Source organism: Lates calcarifer, unplaced genomic scaffold (genome assembly GCF_001640805.2).
Source record: "Lates calcarifer isolate ASB-BC8 unplaced genomic scaffold, TLL_Latcal_v3 _unitig_614_quiver_1390, whole genome shotgun sequence".
NCBI classification, from domain to species: domain Eukaryota; kingdom Metazoa; phylum Chordata; class Actinopteri; family Centropomidae; genus Lates; species Lates calcarifer.
Genome location: NW_026117846.1, coordinates 12185 through 34835, shown reverse-complemented (window position 1 = coordinate 34835; position 22651 = coordinate 12185). Strand labels below are relative to the sequence as shown.

Sequence of the window (22651 nt, the reverse complement as noted above, 5' to 3'; positions counted from 1 at the left end):
GTCTAACTCTGCAAGAAACCTCCAGTTGATCCAAAAAGGAGGAGCTATAGAGATCATATTTCTCCCATGTTAGCCTCTCTATATGGGCTCCCTGTAAAATCCAGAGTAATTCAAAACTCTTCTCCTTACACACAAAACCCTTAATGACCAAGCTCCACTGTATCTTTAAGACTTTCATCCCATTAGAACAAGGCAGAGCCTTCATCTGTCAGGCTCTTCTCCTGTATCAGCCCTGAGTCTGGGTTCAGGAGACAGACAACGGTTAGGCTTAAAACGTCCTCTTTGATAAAGCTAACAGTTACAGCTGGCTCAGATGAATCCTGAACCAGCTCTTAGTTATGCTGCTAAGTCCAGACAGCTTGAGGAACTCCTCTGACACACTGCGCACAGATCACACAACACAGATCTGCCACTGCAAAAACTGAAATATACGTTCCTCTTTTTTTAATCTATCTATTTTACAATATTTCATTATCACAGACTGCCCATTAGCTTATCTATATCTATACTATATATATAGTATATATATATATATATATAATATATATATATATATATATATATACCTTTTGCCTTTTGTGCCTTGTGAGCCTGGGCAGTGTTTCAAAACAAGGTTTTCACTACTATTGACACAGAGCTCAGAATAGCCAAATGCTGTGAGCTCTGATCATATATATATATATATATATATATATATATATATATATATATATATATATATGCAGGCGCACACTGATTCCAGTCACAGCTGGGTGCGGGCTTAGCGGAAATAGAGCTGCCAGGACTGTACCAAGTTAACTGAAGTTAGCATGAATACGACCGGATGTGGTGGAGGGCCTCTGTATCTTAATTAATAACCTAAAATTATTGTTACAATTACTGGGCGAAAACAACAACAAAGGTCACACATGTTATTTAGATAGCTTTCTATATGCAGTGGAACTACAACAAAAGTCATCTCTTAAACTGATATCACTCATACCACTGTGGTTTTCTAAGACTTTTAGTTTGAATTCGGAAGCTGTCTCTGATAGTCGTTCTTTACTTGATGCTGGTCAACAACAGCTGCTTTACCAGAAACCAGGGAGGCGTTAAAGAAGTTGGCGATGTGACAAGTACGTCAAATAACCTGTGGGAGGCTTAAAAGTTTGTATGTGTGTGTGCTAACCACCGCTTGCCAATGGGTGTTGCTGTAATGTGTGGTGCAGTCTCTTCATAGGTGAGTTAAAGACGTAGCTGTTAACTACTTGTGGAGCATAAAAGTGAAGTTTTAGTCGAGTGCTGTACAGTATCAGTGAGCTTTCCTACTACGCTAGCTAGTAGAGTAGCTCCCCTTCGCTAGCTAGCTAACGTCACGCTGTCTTGCCCTACCAAAGTAATAAACGTAACGTAAATTCACCATATTCCCAATCAGCAATTTGCCACCTATGTTCGGCCAAATTTAGATGTCGCCATTTACAGGTTTCTTCATATATTCATCTGTCAGCGGGCCAGGCTCAATGTACAGTAATGTTAGCAAGCTAAGCTATCTCTCAAAGTTGTTGGGAGAGCAAGCTTCCTTGCTGCAGACCGATGCGTTCCGACCTCTTGTGTAGCCCTAGGAAACAACACGTTACCAAATGTCATTCAGACTCTGTAATAACTTTACTACTAATGCTGACATGTTAATAAGATTGTCACGGTGAAGTTAAATGTTTGTTTGTTTTTCAAAAAAAACACATCATCATATTTTGAATCTGTAGTTTTTTTTAGCATAGAGAAATAGGTAGATGCACTTTATTGATCCCAGGTCGGGAAATCACTGTGTTACAGCAGCCGACAACGATTAATTAAATGAAAGTAGCTACACCTGTCAACGAACAGTTCGTTACTTAGTCTTGGTGAATTTCAGCCCTGGATGAGGAAGGTGGTGTTGTTGCTGCCGCTGAGCACAGTATGTCTCCCACGGTGAATCAGGAACAGTTGTGGAAGCTTTGGAAGGTTGTAGCTGTGCGACTTTATCTGAAGTGAACTTAAGAGATCAGTTGGGACACCTGTTACAACCGCTTGGAACTGCTCACCAGTTTGGCAGGTACTGGTTAGTTTTTGTATTTCTGCCAAGTTTTGATGGCCGTTGATGTCCTCAATAAAACATTGATAACTCTTTCCTCCTGCTCTACTCTTTCTCTCCTCTCATCTTCTCTTCAACTTTGCTCTCTCTTTAGTGCTCTGTAAAAAACCCCCCTCTGTTCATCTTACTCACTGCTACTGTCACTGTTCCTTTCCCCTTTCTCTCATCCTGTCCCTGACTTCCTCTTCTGCCATCCCTCTGTTACTATAGGAGCACCATGGCAATGTGGATCCAGGCCCAGCAGCTGCAGGGTGAGGCACTGCACCAGATGCAGGCACTGTATGGCCAGCATTTCCCCATTGAGGTGCGACACTACCTGGCCCAGTGGATTGAGAGCCAGCTCTGGTATGCCATAGATCTTTATCTTTATTTTTATTCTAGAGGCACCCAGCCTGTGGGTTGGACCATGTAATGTTTTATAACACTTTAAAACTTTAAAATTAAAACTTTAATGATTGCTGCAGAATATTATTCCTGTCAGGGTGTAAAATTTCTACAACATTTAAACCAAAATTTGTGTTATAATAATGATGATAACACATTTTATTTATACATTGCTTTTACCCAAAGACACTTTATATAAATAAACTATTGAAAGTGACACTGAGTTGCCAGTTAATTAGGTACACCTAGATAAAACAAGTCAGTCCAACACATCACACACACCATGAAGGTTCTAATGTTCAATTTATCCTGACACTGGTTTAGATGTTGATTCAATTGTGTGATTATTTTAGAGTCAACTGAGTGTACTTTACCTTGTATTAGATGATCTATTTAGCCCATGCTACCACCACTTAAGTCTTATTCTCATTGTTTTAGCCATTATTTCTAGTCAGTATCATTTTGTGCCCATGAAGCTAAAAGATATGTTCAGATTTCACAGTCATCAATTGCTGTCATTTCTCCTCTTGCCCATACTGGCTGTGATCCCTCAGTTTTTCTTTTCTAATAAAGAAATTTGAGGCATCCACCTTACATGTCTGACGACTTGGTTTAGTGATGTGAATCAACCTGTTTGTTGAACTGACTGCATTAACAGCTGCTGCCGTCGTCAGCCTCCCAGGCCTGGGCCTGGAACGTCTTGGTTTTCATGTCTGTGCCCAAGTGAACAGGCTAGAGCGTCCTAAATATATTTTTTAAACCACAGGTGTTTGCAAACAATATTTTTGGCAAGTTGGTCAGGGCATCTAATTCACCATATTCAAATTTCAGAGTTGAAGTTGACTGGATCAATTGGAAGTGTACCTGTGGAAGCATTTTAAGACCTGCCTTTAATTCCTAGATGACTCATAGCACCATGTTCATCTGTATAAACAATAATACGCAAGTATAAACACCATGGGACCATGCAGGTGTCATAACATGGAGGAGGGAGACATCTTCTGTCTCTTAGTGATGATGTTTTTTTTCGTTTGGAAAATGCAAATCAATTCCTGGGGGACAGAAGATGCACCAAGAGGAAACAGGCACATCTCAAGACATCAGCCAGGCAATTCAAAAGGGCACATCAAATGGGCACAAATAGATACTGCAAATGGGAAATGACCCCAAGCATATTTTCAAAGTTGTGGTAAAATTTCACAAATGTCTATAGTACCATAATTTCCGGACCATTAAGCGCACTTGTCTATAAGCCGCAGGTGTCTAAATGTTTTTGCGACATGAAGCTCGTTAGCCCGTAAAAATCTATAAATTAGCCGCATCATTGTTTAAGCTGCAAGTTTCAAAGCGTGTGAAAAAAGTAGCGGCTTATAGTCCGGAAATTACGGTATTTACCTCAGTGCAGTAAGGCCTTCTACTGCACTGAAATACACAGATTAACTGGCTAACTGTTGATTCTTTTTTAAATCAGGTACTGTTAGTACACACTGTTAAATAACTGTAATTGACTCGTTGCTGAGTTGTTAGCTTATCTTTCTATCAGTTTATCTCACTTTACTTGATGATACTCTTGTTCTTTACCTCACTATGTTAACATGTTTTTTTTTCGAGCACTTTGGAACCATGTTTTGAATGTGCTATACAAGAAATCATCACTCTGTTATGCATTAAGGAGTTGAGTTTACTTATCAGATGTTTTACAGGCAAAATTGATGAGAGATTTGTGTAAATTTTTTAGTCCTGTGCAACTTCTTTGCAAAGCAGCACTGAGCTTGATGTTGGTCTTGGATTGGTTAAAAATGTAATTGTGTTTCACAGGGACTCAGTGGAGTTGGACAACCCAGCAGAGGAAGCCAAAGCCAAGCGTCTGCTAGACAATTTGGTGGCCGAGCTGCAGAGGAAAGCCCAGCTTCAGGGAGGAGAGGACGGCTTTCTGCTTAAGATCAAGCTGGGCCACTATGCCAGCCAACTCAAGGTACCAGTCAGCTGCTGTAAGACAAAGGAAAACAAGCCTGCCCACAAACCTTGTTTTTAGAACATAATGCTGAACCAACCTGGTGCAGTTAACGTAAAACAGGTATCATTTCTCAGCTGCTGAAGTGATGGCCACTTAAACAAACAAAAAAAAACCTTCCATAGACAATCATTCCATCTTATGTCACCTAACTCAACACTCTGAAAGGACTGTATTATTGGCATATTTGTGCCACGAGGTGTAAACAATTAAAAAAGTTACAAAATGCTGTATCAATTATTTTATGCAATTCACATGTGTGGGGAGACGGCAGAAATTCAGCAGCTCAGGCAGAGAAGAACCCAGATGGAAGAATGCACAGTGAGCAACTTCTGTTGGAATCAAATGTACTCTGTCTTGGAACATGGTCATTTAAGGTCATCATCATGAATCTCTCACCAATCTAAAATAATTCATTCAGACCAGGTGTCATTTGTAGGCTACTAATGCACTTGAAAGTACAACACCAACCACACCTACAAGAACAAACAATGTATCACGCTGTTCTACAAGTGAACCAAGAGACCCCCGCTATCCATGGAGATGATGTTCCAGACATACAGCTGAAGCAGTCCTGTACCGTGGTGTGTAGATTCTCTGATCCAGTGTCTCTTTAAACTGAAAGACTATGCTACCTATCCTCTAAAGGGCTTAGTGAACCACTCCTGAGTTCAGGCAGTAGTATTATACACCACCCTGTTCAACTCCAGTGACTGCCGATCACTGGATCACTTTGGTTTTGAAATCGAGGCAGCTGCTCTTCCCGTCCACCTGCCTCAGAGCTGCAGCTGAGCAACAGGTTTACTGTCCCGAAAGAACTGTTCAGTTCAATCAGTTCAGACATGATCTCTCTCTTCTAGAAAATGTCAAAGAGTGGGAGAGCAAGTAAGCTTATCAATTTAGGAAGTGTTTCATTGTGGTTGCTTGCTAAGTAAAAAGTACAGACAGACCTGTCTCAGACCTGTCAACAGCAGATTAGAGGACATATATTGCTAAATGCTGAAAGCTGCTGATGACGGTTGGTTCTCTCTTGTGCTGATGAGTTACTCCACTTCAAAATCAGCGTGTTGCAACACAGACTGTGCCAGTTTCAAGGTAAAATAAATAGCCTGTGACAGTCTATAATGTTATAATGTAAGCAATGTTCCCTCTAAGCTGCGCGCACTGCTCCTGCTTTGTCCGCGCACAGCAAAACTATGTAGCGCATAAAATTACAGTGTGCGACAGTGTACACGTCTGATGTTGCTCACAGTGATCCAAGGAATTCTCAGGGAGTTTGTGTGTATGCTCAGACACATGAAAAATTAGGGGGAACATTGATTGTAAGTATTCAACTTTCTCTGCTAAATGCTGTTTCTACATTGCCCAGTAATAAAGATTTCATGTTCCAGTACTGGTCCACATCCCATGGTTTGGGAGCCTCTTCTATAGGTACTACATAGACACCAAGGAATCGCCACTATGAAAGTTATTTTCACCCTGAGAAATGTAAACAGATGTATTGTTGGACTGAAAGAACTCCAGAACATTTTTGACCAGAATGTTAGTATGGCATTGATTAATGATCGGTCTGTCTGTCTGTCTGTCTGTCTGTCTATGTGTCTATGTGTATGTCTGCAGAGCACTTATGACCGCTGTCCTTTGGAGCTGGTGCGCTGCATTAAACACATTCTGCACTCAGAACAGAGGCTGGTTCAAGAAGCTACAAATGTAAGTGTTGGTGGGGCTGTTGATGTCTCATCATTTGCAGGAATCCTGTGAAACCAGGTTGTGACAGAGGTTGAGATTCACACATAGTAGGCTGGTTTTCACAAACAATAAATTACATGCATAGTGTCACGCTATTAGTAGTACTAAAGTGAAAGAACAAAAACAAAAAACAAATAAAAAGATTTTGATTTTTTTTAATGTTTGGTGTGTAGGCCAGCTGTGGGACTGGGGGCCAGGCTATGGACACTCTGTCACAACGGCACCAGCAGATCAACCAGGCCTTTGAGGAGCTCCGCTTGGCCACACAGGAGACTGAGAATGAACTGAGAAAGCTGCAACACAGCCAAGAGTACTTCATCATCCAGTACCAGGAGAACTTGCGCATCCAGGGTAAGGATGAGACACACACACAAAGATACATTTGTAACTCTGATTTGCACAGAACCCACCAGTCATTCAGTGGCCATGTATGTAAGGTAGCTATGATCACAGCCTATGATTTAGCTTCAGGTGTTTTAGCCCCGGCTTGTAGGGAGGAACATTACCAGCCTGTTTGACACACCTTCTCATTCAGTGTTTTTTTTTTTTTTTTTTTTTTAACATTTTTTGTAAAATTATTTCTACATTGTAGATTAATACTGAGGACATCAAACTACAAAAAAAACCCATATGGAAGTGTTAAACCAAAACCCTTGTTATTACTGATACCTGCCACTGCCATTTAAGTGCTTGGAGCTGGTTGTTTCATTATGACGGTGAACTATGAAACTAACAATAGTACACTGTTGGTGCTGAAGTGGTGCAGAAGAGAGATATTTATTGTGGCAGGGTTCTTGGCTGTGAGCATGCTGAAAACTCTCGTTCTTTACACAGCAACAGAGAGAGTCGGGGAGTGGCTCGTTTTTTATATTATGTTACAATCCTTTTCCACATTGGCAATAAAAAAGCAATTATTAGATGAGATTACTTCAGATTCTTCCATACAGCACCTTCAAAGTTACTGTCTTTATCCTAAAGTTAACTGTGTTCTCTGGCAGTGACTGTTACCTGCTTCCTGTTTTGTTAGCCCAGCTGAGCAGCCTGTCGTCACTGCCTCCAGCTGAGCGCACCCAGCGGGAGACCACCCTACAGAGCAAGAGGGCCACTGTGGAAGCGTGGCTCACCAGAGAGGCCAGCACACTACAGAAATACAGGCTTGTATGAAGAGACACTATACACACACACATTATTAACTGTAGCTCTGCAATTATACATTCAGACAATGATATACAACGTTGACTCATATTGTATACACAGAGATGATTCAGGAAGGGAAAGGTTTGAAAAAGTTTGAAACCTGCATTATTTACATCAATGTTTACTTCTTCAGTCTTCTTCTTCACTACCTTTGTTGGCACGTTGTTTTCTCTCTTGGTGCACTATGATGGAAAAGTGTGTAACCATTGGCAGGGATGTTAATTGTGTTTCCCACATTAATGTGGGTCAGCAAATAAAATTGGGGTTGACTCAAAAAAGCATTGCTTCACTGTTCTTGTAGCCAGTGACTCAACATGGAACCTTTTAATCTCTCAGCTTCTATTCACTCAGAAATCGATGTCTATTCCTTTCAGTCTCATTAGATTTCCTTCATTTTTTAAGCTTTATTTAATGCAATAATGCAGTACGCCCAGTTACACGCATACATTTTGTATAATTTCCGATCACATTACTTCATAATGACACATTCCTCTGTGCATCACATAATGGAGATAATAGATATACATCATCCTGTGGTTGATTCAGGAGTTTCTTTCTACTTTCTGAATAACAAAACAGGAAAAAGAACCAAATAAATGTATTTAATTTTTTCCTTTTAGGTTTTAAGTCTGTTGCAGGGAACAGTAACTTTGACTTCAGCACATATAAATAAGGTTAAGATTGATTTATCAAGAATAGTTCCATGTCTTAGTTCGTCATGGGTGACTTGAAAACATCTACTCAATGATACTGTCCCCTCACACTGAGTAGGTAGAAATACCTGAGGTGTAATATGGTTGGCTCTCACTAAATAAGGTGTTTATGCTGAAACCTCTCCCTCTGTGCTCAGCAATGTCAGTTAATAAATAAGGATTCTGAGACATCATTCAGAATCCAAAGAGGGATAAAGGGTCTTACTTCTTCCGCTACTTAAAGTGATAATAACACACTGAGTAACATATCAGGTCGCACAATACTAGACAGTGTATTTGGCATATCTTTCACTGGACATTTTGACCGTTGATATTTTCATTCAAGGACAACTACAATCTCATTTAAGAATCATAATCACATATGCACATTTTTCTCAGCATGTGTCTGGTGGTGTGCTTGCAGGACCTGTCAGAACAACACCAGAAGACCCTGGGCCTGCTGAGGAAGCAGCAGACTCTAATCCTGGATGAGGAGCTCATCCAGTGGAAGAGGAGGCAGCAGCTAGCTGGCAACGGGGGTCCTCATGAGGGGGGACTGGATGTCCTGCAATCCTGGTACATACTAGAAATACTTGTTAATTAGTTTGCCTTGCGTATTATATTGCAGAGTGGAGGTGTCTTTAAGCAGTTTTACCTAGCTCAAGCAAGTGTATTATTCTTATTTTGTGATGTAGAGGAAAGTTTGCAGAAGTGAAGTAGAAGGTGTTGAGGGTGATAAAACATAAACTTAAGATATATTTTAATAAGCTGAGGAGGAATAACTAGGAATAACTAATGATTTCCTCCCCCTCTACTTTCTTATTATGGTGGTGTCTCCACTGCTTGTCCTTGTCCACAAGGTGTGAGAAGCTGGCTGACCTGATCTGGCAGAACCGGCAGCAGATTCGACGCTGTGAACATCTAACTCAGCAGCTTCCTCTGCCGGGCCCCATGGAAGAGCTGCTGAGCAAGCTCAACAGTGACATCACTGATATCATCTCTGCCCTGGTCACCAGGTGAGAACTAGACTTGACGTCTCCAGTGTAATGTGGAAGTTGCTGATGGGGCCTGTGGACTGGCAGACTGGATGCTGTTCCCATTCTTGAAAGGCCAGGGTTTAGAAAAGGAGACTCCAGCCAGCTGATTCAGGAAGAGCAATGCAGAATCTGTTGTAATTCTGATTCAGATTTTTGTGAGCACTGTGGCCTTAACTTAGGTGAGGTGAGTGTCTGATACAGTGACACCAGGACTGCAGTGTTTTGCAGTTGTTGTTCAGCTGGTTTTATCTGCGATCTCCAGCGCAAATTGGTGTGAAAGAATCACTTCTTTTTTTCTTTTTTGCGAAATGGTATATATTGAAGTACTGTTATTTACGCTACATTTAGTGTGTTGTGTGATTTTTCCATTGCCGTGGTGAAGTACCTTGACTTGTCAGATATTTTAAAGAAACTGAAAATTTTGTTGTTTACATACTTCTCCTTTTGTGATATATAATTCTATATTTATACCGTGATAGATGTCTTACTCACTGGACATCCACAAATATTGTTTAACTGGTCAGTTTATTGTGGCCAAAACTGACCCCTATTACCCATTTTGTGCAGGTGATGCATTCATGATGCAGGTCATTGAAATTTTCACTCATACCTGGTCATCTGTAGTTGTTGTCTTTATCAGAGCCTCACTCTGCACTGTTGTTCAATATCTTCATCTTAACCACAGAGTTACACCAGAATTACATTGCACAACTATCAAATAAAGTTAGGTTTCAGTTTCACTTCTCTCTGTATGCTGCTCACTCTCTCTTTACTTTTGCAAGGACACTGGAGGTGTTTGCACATCTAGTCTACATATTGCACACAGTGCATTCAGAAAGAACTCAGACCCTTTAATTTTTATCATGTTTTATGAAGTTTCAGCACACATTTTTGCAAATTTACTATAAAAGAAAAACTGAGATATCACATTGCCTTAGGTATCCAGACCCTTCGCTATTACACTTGAAATTTAGCTCAGGTTCCTCCCATTGCGCTAGATCATCTTTGAGATATTTTTACGCTTTGACTGGAGTCCACCTGTGGTAAATTTAATTGATTGGACATGATTTGGAAAGGCACACACCTGTCTATATCAGGTCTCACAGCTGATCTGTCCATATCAGAGCAAAAACCAAACCATGAGGTCAAAGGAACTGTCTGGAGAGCTCAGGGACAGGATTGTGTTGAGGCGTGTGATAAGGGTCTGTGAATCACTCTCACTCTGGTCCCTTCCCCAGAGATCTAGTAGGGCCGCCAAAGACAGCTCCCAGGATTAACAAGACACACAAACCCCTCTACCACGTCAAGGTGGTGATTCTCAGTGGGGTAGACAGAACCTCTTATCTTTTCTGAGCTTATTGTCCATATCACTGCCTTAGGATCACTCTAATCCTTTCATGATAGAAAATATTGACCAACTCATCATGTCATTTCTTCTTCTTCGTCTTCAGCACCTTCATCATTGAAAAGCAGCCACCCCAGGTGTTAAAGACCCAGACCAAGTTTGCAGCCACCGTGCGCCTTCTGGTTGGTGGAAAACTCAACGTCCATATGAACCCACCACAGGTCAAGGCCATCATTGTTAGTGAGCAGCAGGCCAAGGCTCTGCTGAAGAATGAGAGCACACACAGGTGAGGCACATGCCAGCATGCAAACTTGTCCATGAATCCTGTGTAATTTGCATTGTAAAACACATTGTGGACTCACGACTGATACAAGGCATACAGTCATTACAGCAGTTGGATATCAAAAGGCATCTAACTGATCAATGGGCAGTTATTAAACAAACTGTTTCACAGTGGTTTAGTCATCATGTGAGAGTTATGGATTGAGCGTGTTGAACAGATCTGTATGTGTTACGTGATTTCTAACAATTTTCTTTTGCCTTTGTAGTGAAAGTAGTGGAGAAATCCTCAACAACAACTGTGTCATGGAGTATCACCAGGCCACTGGCACCCTCAGTGCTCACTTCAGAAACATGGTGAGCTCTGTCAGATATTGTTTAAGGAAGTTTGCAGCCTTAGCAACAAAACAAGACACATTACAGCTGGTTTATCCTCTTTATATTGGTTGTATGTTATATGATATGAAAATCTCCCAGTTTGATTTGATTCCAATTAATGAAACCCTGTATCCATTCATTTCAGTTTCAATTCTTGATGCTTCAGTTATATCAGGCAAATACCAGTGTTGTATCCTTGCGTATCTTGTTGGTTCAGTAAGAGAGTGACACCATTGTTTCCTTGAATATAAAACTGAGAAATGCACATTACCAGCTGAATTGTAAGCACTTCCTGGTTGCAAAAACTGCAGATCAAGGATTTATTTTCCTCTGCAAATGCAAAACATCTAAAATATGATACATTTAGATTTTGTAGGCTTTTATGTGCAAAACAGTTGAGCAGGAATGACATAGATTGTAATCAGTCACAGTTTCTGAGACTGTTGTCAAGGCAGTTCATATGGCAGCTATCATCTGTGTTAGATTTAAATTAAAATAACCTTTTTTGCGCATTGTAACTCGATTTCCACAAACCGAATCAATGACAACAGGTAACCACTGCATACACATAACTTTGTCAGTAGTGTTATGGTTCTTACAACATTTAGTGCAGATGTACCCTATCCCTACAGAGAAAAGCTACAAATGCAAAGATTGACCGTAGGACTTAAAGAATTGATATAGAGTAAAAATTGTGATTGAACAGAATAATTTTTTTTTTTGCCGGCCCTTGTATTGTACATCCATATTATTACAAATTATATTAAAAAACCAACAATTAATTGAATCTGTTAATGAGTATGATGTGTGTTATAGGTTTTTTTTAAATTCCTCTCAGCTCGTCAAACAAGAAAATTGGCCAAACGCTGAACTGCGTTCTCAGAGCCTGACATCGGCCTGACACACAGCTTCTCTCCAGATCTTGAAAATGCAGCTGCAGAATTGTTTCAGAATGCGCTACACTGGCTGTGTGAATTGTAATGAAGGATTATGTTTCTAATGTCTTCTCCTGTCTTTGTCTTAACAGTCACTGAAGCGGATCAAGCGTTCTGATCGTCGAGGTGCAGAGTCAGTGACGGAGGAGAAGTTCACAGTTCTGTTTGAGTCACAGTTCAGTGTCGGGGGCAACGAGCTGGTCTTCCATGTCAAAGTAATTAAATGTCATATTTGATCTTTTATACCAGTAAATAGCAGCTAAACAACTCTGAGTATCTTTTTGATTGTTTCATGGTTAGCTTTACTCTTTTGGCCACGTCTTCCTCTTTAACCCATTTCTGTTCTCCTATTGTGCCTGTAACCTGCAGACCTTATCGCTGCCTGTGGTAGTGATCGTCCATGGCAGTCAGGACAACAACGCCACAGCAACAGTCCTGTGGGACAATGCTTTTGCTGAGCCAGTAAGTTGAATGCACCTGGACTGTTTTCTCAATGGGTTTTTTATACTTCACAATGCCCAGTGTTTACCATATCAAGTAATGTTTGCCTGTAATGGCACACAGTGTCAGCTTGTTAGGTATCTGATAGCATCATGGGTTGTTCAAGGATTCTGATACTCTGTTATTTACCAGCTGCAACTGGGACTGATATTTTATTCATTTTGTGTGTCTGCGTGTATGTGTGTCAGTCACCATGGTCCTGGAGACACCTACTATATTGGGAAATTTGGCAGGCATTTTTTGTCATAATGATATCCTTGTAACTGTGGAAGAAACAGTCATGAAACTTGTGTAGTAGAGATCAAAATGAAGACCAAGTTATAGGTGCGATCCCAGCCATTAGTACTGAATACTCATGTAATAATGTAATGGGAGGGAGCTGGAAAGTATCCCCCTCACTAAGGTGAAAACACACATGTACATTGACTATGTGAAGTTTGACAGAAGTATAATACAGGGAGGTGTGCTGTCAAGGGGCATGAGAATGCAGCCACAGGACTTATTTGGCTTTTGTTTGGTATTCCTTCAGTCTATTGTGTGTTCTATTTAATCTGTGTTAGGCAATAGCAGTTTTTACTTGATATATATAAATATTGTTTATGGTTAAATTGTAAAAATATTCTTAAAATTTATTGTGGAGGGGGGTGGGTGGGCAGGTCCATGTGCCTTCACTCTTTAATGGCATTGGTAGAGACTGTGGGTATTTTTGCCAGGTAGGAAAACAGTGTTTGGTGTCAGAGAGTGGGTCAGGCTGGGTGTCACTGTGGCTGCTAGAATCTGCTGCACCCCTGACACTGGTTTTCTTATCCACCTATTGGTGAGAGTTGTGGAACTTTATGTAACTCACTAGTAAAAATCAGAGCTCTGTTTTTTTATCAACACATCCCCTGTGCTGATCCAGAATAAGACTGAATGTATCCTACCAACAAGAACTGTGTGAATGTCCAAAGCCTGAGATGTTTTCTTCTTCTGTGCCATAGAGTTCCATTATTCAGAAACTACTAAAACATCACATCCGCGAGCCACACTGTTGCACTGGACACATGTTTCTTTATTACCTTGAACACACACAGTATAGTTTATTTTGACCCATTCCCATATACGCTGTCCTGTGCCCATCAAAGCACTGGGTGCACCACTAAAAAACAGTCCCCCTATTTTCTTCTATTTTAGTAATGTTTTCAAAAAACTCACGGGAACCTTTGTTGCATGTCATACCTGTCTCTCTCTGCCCTTGTTTCCTGTCTCTTTTCATAAGATTTGTTGAGCAAACAGAAATTTTAATGCTGCTGTTTGTAATATGTGTGAAGCCACATTGCCCCGTGTAATTTTTAAATCATTGAAAATATCAGAAAGGTGTCATTTTCCCATGTTTCATCAAAACAACAATGATGAATACTGTGCTGGTGAGAAGGACTTGAACAAATAAACTGACAGTCAGTTTATCAGTTTTTAAAACAGTTTTTTTTCTAAACTGCCATGCCTCTTTTCATCTTTTCTCACGTTTCCCTCTGTACCATCTTCGTTTCTTCAGGGCAGGGTGCCGTTCATCGTACCAGACAAGGTGCTGTGGCCCCAGCTGTGTGAGGCCCTCGATATGAAGTACAAGGCTGAGATGCACAGTGGGCGAGGCCTGTCAGAGGATAACCTGGTCTTCCTGGCACAGAAGGCTTTTACAAGCAGCAGCAACAACCCTGAGGACTACCACAACATGACTATATCCTGGGCCCAGTTCAACCGGGTGAGGCCAGCTCGCTTCCACAGCTCTACAGCTGACTGTAAAAGATGTGTGAACTGTAAGAAAAAAAACGTGCTGTCACTACAGAGTGTCAGCAGCAGCATCATATCACTAAAGAAAATCTTGGTACTGCCCTGCTACATGTTAATGTGATGTTTCAAAACAGGTTAAGTTTTTAAACTCATTAGATGAACAGGATTTCTCAGACTGGTTTCTTAATTTGTACAGGAGAGCTTACCTGGGCGCAACTTCACCTTCTGGCAGTGGTTTGATGGAGTTGTGGAGCTCATGAAGAAACATCTCAAGCCTCACTGGAATGATGGGTAATGAGTCATGCTGTTTTTTTCCCCCCAGGAAACAGATTTTATCATAACTACTAAAACAGCAATTTCTGATTAATCTCAGATGAAAAGGCAGCATTAGAAAAACAGAGGTAAGAGGAACAAACGTTTCTGTGCAAATACTCCAGTATTGAGCAAGTTGAGAATTTCAGTGTGGTCCTGGTTTAAGAACAATGTAATGGCTGGCTGGAAAGCAGTGCTTCTTTTTCCTCCTCAGCTTATGTTAAGTGTGTATCTTTGCTTCACCGAACAGTGATGTCTTTGTGTCCTACACTTGCATAAAGTGCATTAAAGAGTTTACATGTAAAAGTGTGTGTGTATCTGTGTGCTCTTTGCAGGGCCATCCTGGGCTTTGTAAACAAGCAGCAGGCACAGGACATGCTGATGTCCAAACCCAACGGCACCTTCCTGCTGCGATTCAGTGACTCTGAGATCGGAGGCATCACCATCGCATGGGTGGCTGAGAATCCCAACAAACCAGGTACTAAACTGCTGCGCTTTTAAAGACTTTTTACACTTAGTTTGATTTGTACGGCAATTAAGTCTAATATCATAAGAACAGCATGAGCTGAGGGTAAAATGTTGCATGCAGCATTCCAGTTCAGTTTCCTCCCATGAATATCAAGCCCCGAATTCCATTCATGTATGTTCATGCATGTGTTCACAAGTTAGAACATCAATCATCTTTATCTCTGCGACAATAATAACATGCTTATCCTCAGTAAATACAGAGATTATAATATATGGTTGTTCCTGTCCTGGCTAGGAGAGAGGCTGGTCTGGAATCTGTTGCCTTATACAACCAAGGACTTCTCCATTCGTTCCCTGGCTGATCGCATCAGCGACCTGAATCACCTTCTGTTTCTCTACCCTGACCGGCCCAAAGATGAGGTTTTTGCCAAGTACTACACCCCTCCACTCTGTATGTATCAGCAGTTCTTACTGTTAATCATATCAGTACACACATCTGCAAAGAAGCCAAACCTGGTGGAACAAACCTAATACATGGGTGACACTGTAAAGTTGAAATTACTCTGCAGTCACTTTAGACCTCATCTCTCTTGCAGCAAAAGCGGTGGATGGATACGTAAAACCACAGATCAAACAAGTTGTGCCTGAGTAAGTTGTTCTTTTTTTTCCTCTCTTCTGAAACGGTGTGCGAGTCTTTTCTGTGTGGAGTTTGCATGTTCTCCCTGTGCCTGTGTGGGTTCTCTCCAGGTTCTCCAGCTTCCTCCCTCAGTCCAAAGACATGCAGGTTAATTGGTGACTCTAAATTGCCTGTAGGTGTGAATGTGAGTGTGAGTGTGAATGGTTGTTTGTCTATATGTGTTGGCCCTGAGATCAACTGGCAATCAAAAAATAATGATACATTGAGATGGACAGTAGTACTGATTGATTGGTGGCCATTATTCTCTGAGAATATCTAAAACGTGTGTGAATATTAGGATTCTGTATGATGAACTGTGTTGTATTTCAAGTTATTTATAACACATATATACACATATATATATATGTGTGTGTGTGTGTGTGTGTACACACACACAAGTCATACACAGTATGGTCTTAAATGTGTCATCTGTCTTTGGCTTCTATATGTGGAATATCATCAAACTGTGAAGGATCACTGAGGGCTTACATGTAGTACAGTGCAAAAGTTATAGGCACTATTAGTAGAGTGAAGATGCTTCAAAATGAATGCCATGAAAATATTTCCTTTGTATAAACAGAAAAACAAAAGAAATAAACAGAAAACAAAAACCTATATCAAAATCAGTATTTGCTGTGACCAAGTCTGTTGCATGTTACAGTTAAGTGGAAATATTTTTAAGGGAAACCAGGCATTCAGAAAAGAGTATTTTCCTTGGCAAAGAATGACAGTGTTAGGAGATGCTGACACTTGTTTATGGAAATGCTGGAGTAATTACGGTAAATGTCTCTGGTAGATTTACCACCCCAAATCCTGAGCCCAGCGGAGGGACTCCTACATTCATGGATCAGACAGCTTCTCCCTCTGTGAGCCACCCCAACAACTTTGGTGTTTACCCTCCTATGTGAGTACACACTCCTTTTACTCGCTCATTTTATTTCTTTCAAAGATCTTTCATCTTTCTTTTTCTACAGCTGCATCCTTCTTTTGATTGATGTGGTTTGTTATTTTAATGGAAGAAATTAACACATGCAGCTAAAAACTACAGGCTCTAAGTTTCATTTTGATGAATAGGGAGTAGGGGTTTAAAAGAAATCCAGCTGCCTCGCTAGGGTTTTGTCTCGTCCTCCTCAGTGTGATAGTTTCCCTGAGTGACAGTCAGCTGTCAGTCTGCTGTGCACTGACTCAGTGGGGGCGACTACATAACGCAAATTTTTAGGTGCGCTGATGTGATCAAGCAGTTGATGTTCCCCCTGTTGACCTGTCTTTACTGTTGTCTCATCAGGAGTGATGCCATGTTGGATGCAGACGGAGACTTTGACCTTGAGGACACAATGGACGTGGCCCGTCATGTTGAGGAGTTACTCCGCCGGCCTATGGCCAACCAGTGGAGCAGCCAGCAGTCCTGAACCTGAAACCCGAATTTGCTGCACACCTTCAGGTCTTCTCCTTTGTGTACAAAAGAAACACCCACACCTCTCTGGACTGCAGCCAGGTCTGGCAGTCTGGCAAATCCACCATTGATTGGAGGAGAACAGGTCCAGTAATGAATAACCTTCTAAGTGTCTCTATAGAGATAGCAAACCTGCTTTCAAGAGTCAATGTTACTGGCCTTTGACAGAGGCTGGTGTTAGTGTCCTCTCCCACTCAGTCTCTCAGGGTCGTCATGTGGAGCTGGCTTGGGTCAATGGGATTTTTATACAAAACTGAGACATATACTTAATTTTTATGTAAGCTTTGCATTCACATGTGCCTGCTGAGCTTTTAGCCGGCACTGGGAGACTTTTACATAAACATTCATAGTAGACAAACTAGCTTCTCCTAAAAATCTTTTTAAAGGGTTTCTTTTCCTTTTCCAGTTAAGACTGGTTAATGTGACTAAACACTGACAGATTTAATCTCTTCTTTTTTACAGGAGATATTTGTCAATCATTTTTACCAATGCCTCAAAAATCCAGAAAAAGCAAGTCTTAAAGTGAGACTCTGTAACTTTTCCTGAACATCAGCTGTTGTGTGCAGCAGTAGTATTTACATGATTAGAGCAAATTTTCCCTCACTTCCAAAGTATCTCTTGAGTCAGTTGCTTTAAAGACTTTATCATTTGGCAGGAAAACAAGTAGAAATCAACAAACGTCACCCAGGTAGATGCATCAGAGCTGCTGCTTTGTGGCTTAAGTTTTAAGACGGGTTTAAACCTGTGTTGGAAACAAAATTTGTTTACTATGTCCTCAGAAGTTGCAGCTTCAACCTCAGTGTGAAGCTTAGTTTAAACCTTTCTGCTGTGTCCTGTAGAAACCACCTAAACAACATGAGACGTCAGTGAACCTGCGGCTCAACCTGCCTCAATGTAAACCTGCTGCATGTCTGGGGTTAAAACCTGGTGAAACTCAAGTCTCTGTATAAAGTGTTGATCTGACACACTGAAAACAAATGATCACTGAATCACTGAATAATTCACGCGCCAACAGAAGGTGCCAGGTGATCTGTTCAGTCATCTGAGGCTTTAAGAGTCAAAAACAAAATGTATTATAAGAGCAATTCCCTCTTCTGTCTTTATATAGAAAGGTATTTTACTCATGATTGATGTGCAGCAGAGTTTAAGGAAACACAGTTATTATTGTACAGGCCAGATATGTAACTATATGATTTACATTTATATTAAAAATATAGTGTGATCCATCATTTTGTGTTAGGGCTGGGTGATAAAAACAAAACAATAACGATATATATTGCAATATAACTTTTCCTCAATAGACATATAAGACATGGTCGATAACAAAGTCAATAGAACTCATTCCGCCTGTGTTTTGACAGACACAGTACGAAAAGCCAATGATCATGAGAATAGCCATCAGACAAAAGAGCAAAACACTCACTCAGTAAGTAAAAAGCATTTATGTACTTATAATAAATCTTAAGCCTGACTTTGATAATTGGAAATTATTTCTAGTGTCATGTGATCTTATTGTTCATATGTCACCTTGTTAAATGTCATTTTTGGACGTCGCTAGAACCTAAAGGCCAAGCAGCTTTCAGCGTTACTTCTCGTATAATATTAGGTACCTTAATCATGGTTCTGACAATGCTGCAACACCTCTTTCACATGCGCTCAGGAAATCCTGGGTTAACTTAACGAGTTAATAATCAGCATCGTAAAACCACTTAGCCAGACTGTGGTTGTTCAGTTTAGTGAAGCCAGATAACAAAAAGATATCCTGGGTATGTTGAAGACAGAAATAGTGATTTGATTTCTATCGTGATATATATATTGATATTGACCAATATAAAAATTATATTGTGATATGATTTTTTTTCCCATATCGCCCAGCCCTGTTTTGTAAGGATCAAAACTGCAACTAGGTATTACCCTGTGTATCATTTGAGTGATATTTCTGAATTCTTTCTTCAGCACTTAGACAAATGACCTGAATCTGAACTGTAAAAGCTGAAAATGTTTAAAAATTATTTTGACACAGCAGTCAGGTTCAACCAGTTGAACTTGTAAACCTCAACTAAGTCGGTCAGATGCTTAGTGACAGAGCAGCAGCCTCAGTGTGTTGACTCTGAGTTTTATTGGTTTCAGTAACACGCTGAAACATACTTAAACAGGAGCCCAAGTCATAAAAAGTCATATAGACTCTGACCCTGAAATGTCAGGTACACAGCAGCATTTGTTTTACGTTTGCTCACATTAGCCACTTATAAATTTAACCTTCTGTAAGAGAATGATTTGTTTTATTTCTTCAATCAAAGGTTACATAGTCTGACTTCAAGTTCTGAAAATGGAATTTCCAATCTGTTACCGCTATCAATTGGTGCTTTTTCTATAATGGTTTTAATTAATTTCTTGTATTACTGCCATTCTCTGTTGTTGTTCTACACTGCCGTACAGCAAAATGTTCAAATGCTCTTTTGGTGCTATAAATTGGTTGGTAGATTGAGTTTTAAATACAAACGTTGGTACAATATGATCTGTCAAATGCTAAAATTATTTTTATTGTCACTTAACAATGTGATATGTCAGAACATCAGTTTACTAAAAACAGATGTTGTAGTCTGCAGTTTGCATATGCTCAGTATGTTGGTGAATGTTTATCCAGTCATTTAGATTTTAAGGAACCAGAGAGTGTAAGTCTGTGTTCTTAGTGGATTTTCTATACCCAGAGTACTTCAATGGTACTGATTCATTTTTATTGTGTTAAAGGGGTATTTCACTCTCAGGAAGCTGGGCCACAGAAGTTTCAGAGTTTCTTTCCTGCTACATAATAGTACAGATTAGTACTCACTAGGCCTCAGAAAAATAGAATACTGTGACACCTGTCCTCTCCTCTGTGCTGCCTGCAATGAAGTGACCACAGCCAATCACAGCAGATTAGAAATTAGACTCTGTGCAAGTGTGTTCAGTTATTTATACATTGTTTGTATGTGTGTGATAAAGTGCAGGTCACCCGATGTTTTTAGAGATATAACATTGTACAATAGCTAACATGCTGTGATTTGTGTTTTCAGTCAAAGTGTTGCCACCCTGGCGCCTGTGTCGTTAGTTGAACAGACTTTTCAAACCCATTTAACAACTTAAATAAGAGAGTCAGCTTTTCCTAACGCAGGCACATCTCTCTACGCCTGATTCAGTCGGCCTCATGGCAGCTGACAGACATGAATGAGCTTCTGTCTCTAACTGATCATTTTACAGATAAATATGGCTGAAATCACAGCGAAGTGACTGTTGGTTTACATGTAGTCTTAGTGTGCCTGTCTGACAACAGAGACAGAAAATCTTGTAAATGAGAACAGCTTTATCTGGAATTAGGCTGTGTTAAAATACTTTGTATGTGAGCACAGAGAGTAGGAGAGAAGCCAACAGATAAAAGGTTGGCTGACACTAGGTAGAATGCTAATTCACATTTTGCACATTAACTGTACATGGTCCTACCACATTCCAGTGACCAGCAGTCTCGTTCTCGTTCACAATTTTTTCTGAGGCCAGTTTTCAGTCTGCACTTCACTGAGCTCATATAACAATTAAGTACAATGTTTCATTACTTAGAACGTTTATGTAAACTCCTCTTTTACCCTGTCAGATACATATTCCAGAAATGTACCCTTACATTTTCCCAAACAATAACATATTTAACAATCTGCCTGCACACTTCATTCATGTGTTCATTTACTGCAGCAGTCTGGACCTCCATATTGTTTTGCCTACAATTCTACCCTCACCCCAAGAAATCAGCAGAATTCCCCTTTAACTGTGAGTCAGTATCATGGAGGCTATCTGGCTTTCAGGACCTCACTCTCATTGTACATTAAAACCTATTCATCAGGATTAATCAGAATGACTCGAGCTGACCACTGTGTTGTTTGACTCCTCTAATGTACTGCATCACTTCATTTCTTCCTTGACCCAAAGTGAGCTTGACATTTTGCCTTTGTGAGCCAAAACTTCAACCTAAAATTATTGATTATGTTTAAGAATTCATTTTGAGAAGACAATTTTAGATTCAACTCCGACTCAACCACAGATGACGAACTAGAAACCATTTTTAGTGTCAACTCCAAACAGGCAGCGCAGACTATGACATTTTGATATAGAATCTTAAAGGTGTTGTGAGTGTGATTATATGTTATCAAAATGGAACCTTAGGTGCACAGTATGTCCTGTCTTGCAGGCAAAACTTAGATCTCTGTCACTGGGAGATGTTTGTATCTCACACTTTGTCATACTCATTTCAGTCAGAGGTGTTTTTTCCTCAGACAGCAGCTCATTAGATCTGAAACTAACATTATTTTTTACAATCATGATTTCAAAGATTTTTCCAATCGCCTGAATGCAAAAAGATTCAGTTTACTGTCATCCTGAATCAACCCCCCTTTCTTTTCTGTGGAGATACAGTAGATCTGTCTGTGCCTTGTGAGTTGTTAGGAGACAGCACTGTCCATACAGGAAATATTAAAGCCATTGTCACTAACACTGCACCACTACCAGCCTCAGCCATGGAATGTCTCTTTTAGCAAACACCCAGAATGAAAGTTAATGCAGCAAATCTCAGGAAAAGTCACTGTGAAATAAAGGTAGATGAGTCCAAATCAACCAAATAATACCTGATAACTCGAGTGTTGAGGGAATACTTTGATAACTCTTGTGCTTCTTTTGCTTCTTATGCTTATTGTGAGGTTATAAATAAAAGCTGAAACAGAAACTTTGTGTACTAAATCAAGAGAAGTGAACAAGCATTTTGTTGCTCACACCAGCAGTAATTTGATGTTTTTGCTAATGTACTACTTCTTTTCCTTGAATTGTTTTAATGTGTTTGCCTCCAGTGTAATTCACTTTTCCAGCTCGCTGCTGCTGTGTGTTCGCTGGCTTCTGTACAGTCTGTGGTCTGTCGGTCTGGGGATTTCTTATTTACTTCCACATTGTGCTACATTTTGCTGGAAGGTTGATATATGGTTTTGGGAAATGGAAATAAAGTTTTTCTAATTAATTGAATTACATTGTAGTTTATGTTCTTTATGGTCCACAAAGGATGAATCCTAATAAGTATAGTGATCTCCTTGATTTTCCTCAAACAGCAAAGGCAGGCATTTTTGGCTTGTAGTGAACTATCTTGAAAACTGTTGGATTGACTACCATGAAATGTGACACCACCAACTGTTAAAAACTTTTGCCTGTTATTTATACCAGCCAATACCAACCAAAGTGTTTGGGCACAGAGAATTTGTTCAGGCGTTCATGCTTTCTTAGGTCATTTTTGGTGATCGCTGACTTTTCCTTTAGCACCATGAAGTTCACTTTTTTAGTTT

The 22651-nt window shown here is 40.2% G+C and overlaps 1 protein-coding gene across 5 annotated transcripts; it reads left to right on the top strand.

The window, feature by feature from the left end:
* Nucleotides 1-988: 988 nt before the first annotated feature.
* LOC108879315 (signal transducer and activator of transcription 5B) lies at nucleotides 989-22337 on the top strand. Of its 5 annotated transcripts, none has more exons than XM_018670554.2 (20): nucleotides 1109-1219; nucleotides 1892-2071; nucleotides 2205-2455; nucleotides 4313-4469; nucleotides 6129-6218; nucleotides 6431-6608; nucleotides 7285-7415; nucleotides 8571-8722; nucleotides 9007-9162; nucleotides 10635-10814; nucleotides 11077-11164; nucleotides 12213-12335; nucleotides 12490-12582; nucleotides 14156-14362; nucleotides 14588-14682; nucleotides 15039-15181; nucleotides 15467-15622; nucleotides 15768-15819; nucleotides 16644-16751; nucleotides 17133-22337. In XM_018670554.2, exons 3-20 carry the CDS (start codon nucleotides 2328-2330, stop codon nucleotides 17254-17256), a joined length of 2361 nt encoding a protein of 786 aa, XP_018526070.1. In that variant the 5' UTR covers nucleotides 1109-1219; nucleotides 1892-2071; nucleotides 2205-2327; the 3' UTR covers nucleotides 17257-22337. The 5 variants fall into 5 exon arrangements, with proteins under 5 accessions (XP_018526074.1, XP_018526070.1, XP_018526072.1 ...); XM_051069128.1 differs by having other exon boundaries at nucleotides 1202-1219; nucleotides 1957-2071; nucleotides 2321-2455; XM_051069127.1 differs by having other exon boundaries at nucleotides 1203-1219; nucleotides 1957-2071.
* The last annotated feature ends 314 nt before the right edge of the window (nucleotides 22338-22651 follow it).

Bases quoted from the DNA above. Each gene is read 5' to 3' on its own strand.
- LOC108879315 (XM_018670558.2), top strand. From the start codon at position 2,328: ATGGCAATGTGGATCCAGGCCCAGCAGCTGCAGGGTGAGGCACTGCAC. The intron at 11,165-12,212 runs GTGAGCTCTGTC...TTGTCTTAACAG, and splicing joins GTGCTCACTTCAGAAACATG to TCACTGAAGCGGATCAAGCG. The intron at 15,623-15,767 runs GTATGTATCAGC...TCTCTCTTGCAG, and splicing joins GTACTACACCCCTCCACTCT to CAAAAGCGGTGGATGGATAC.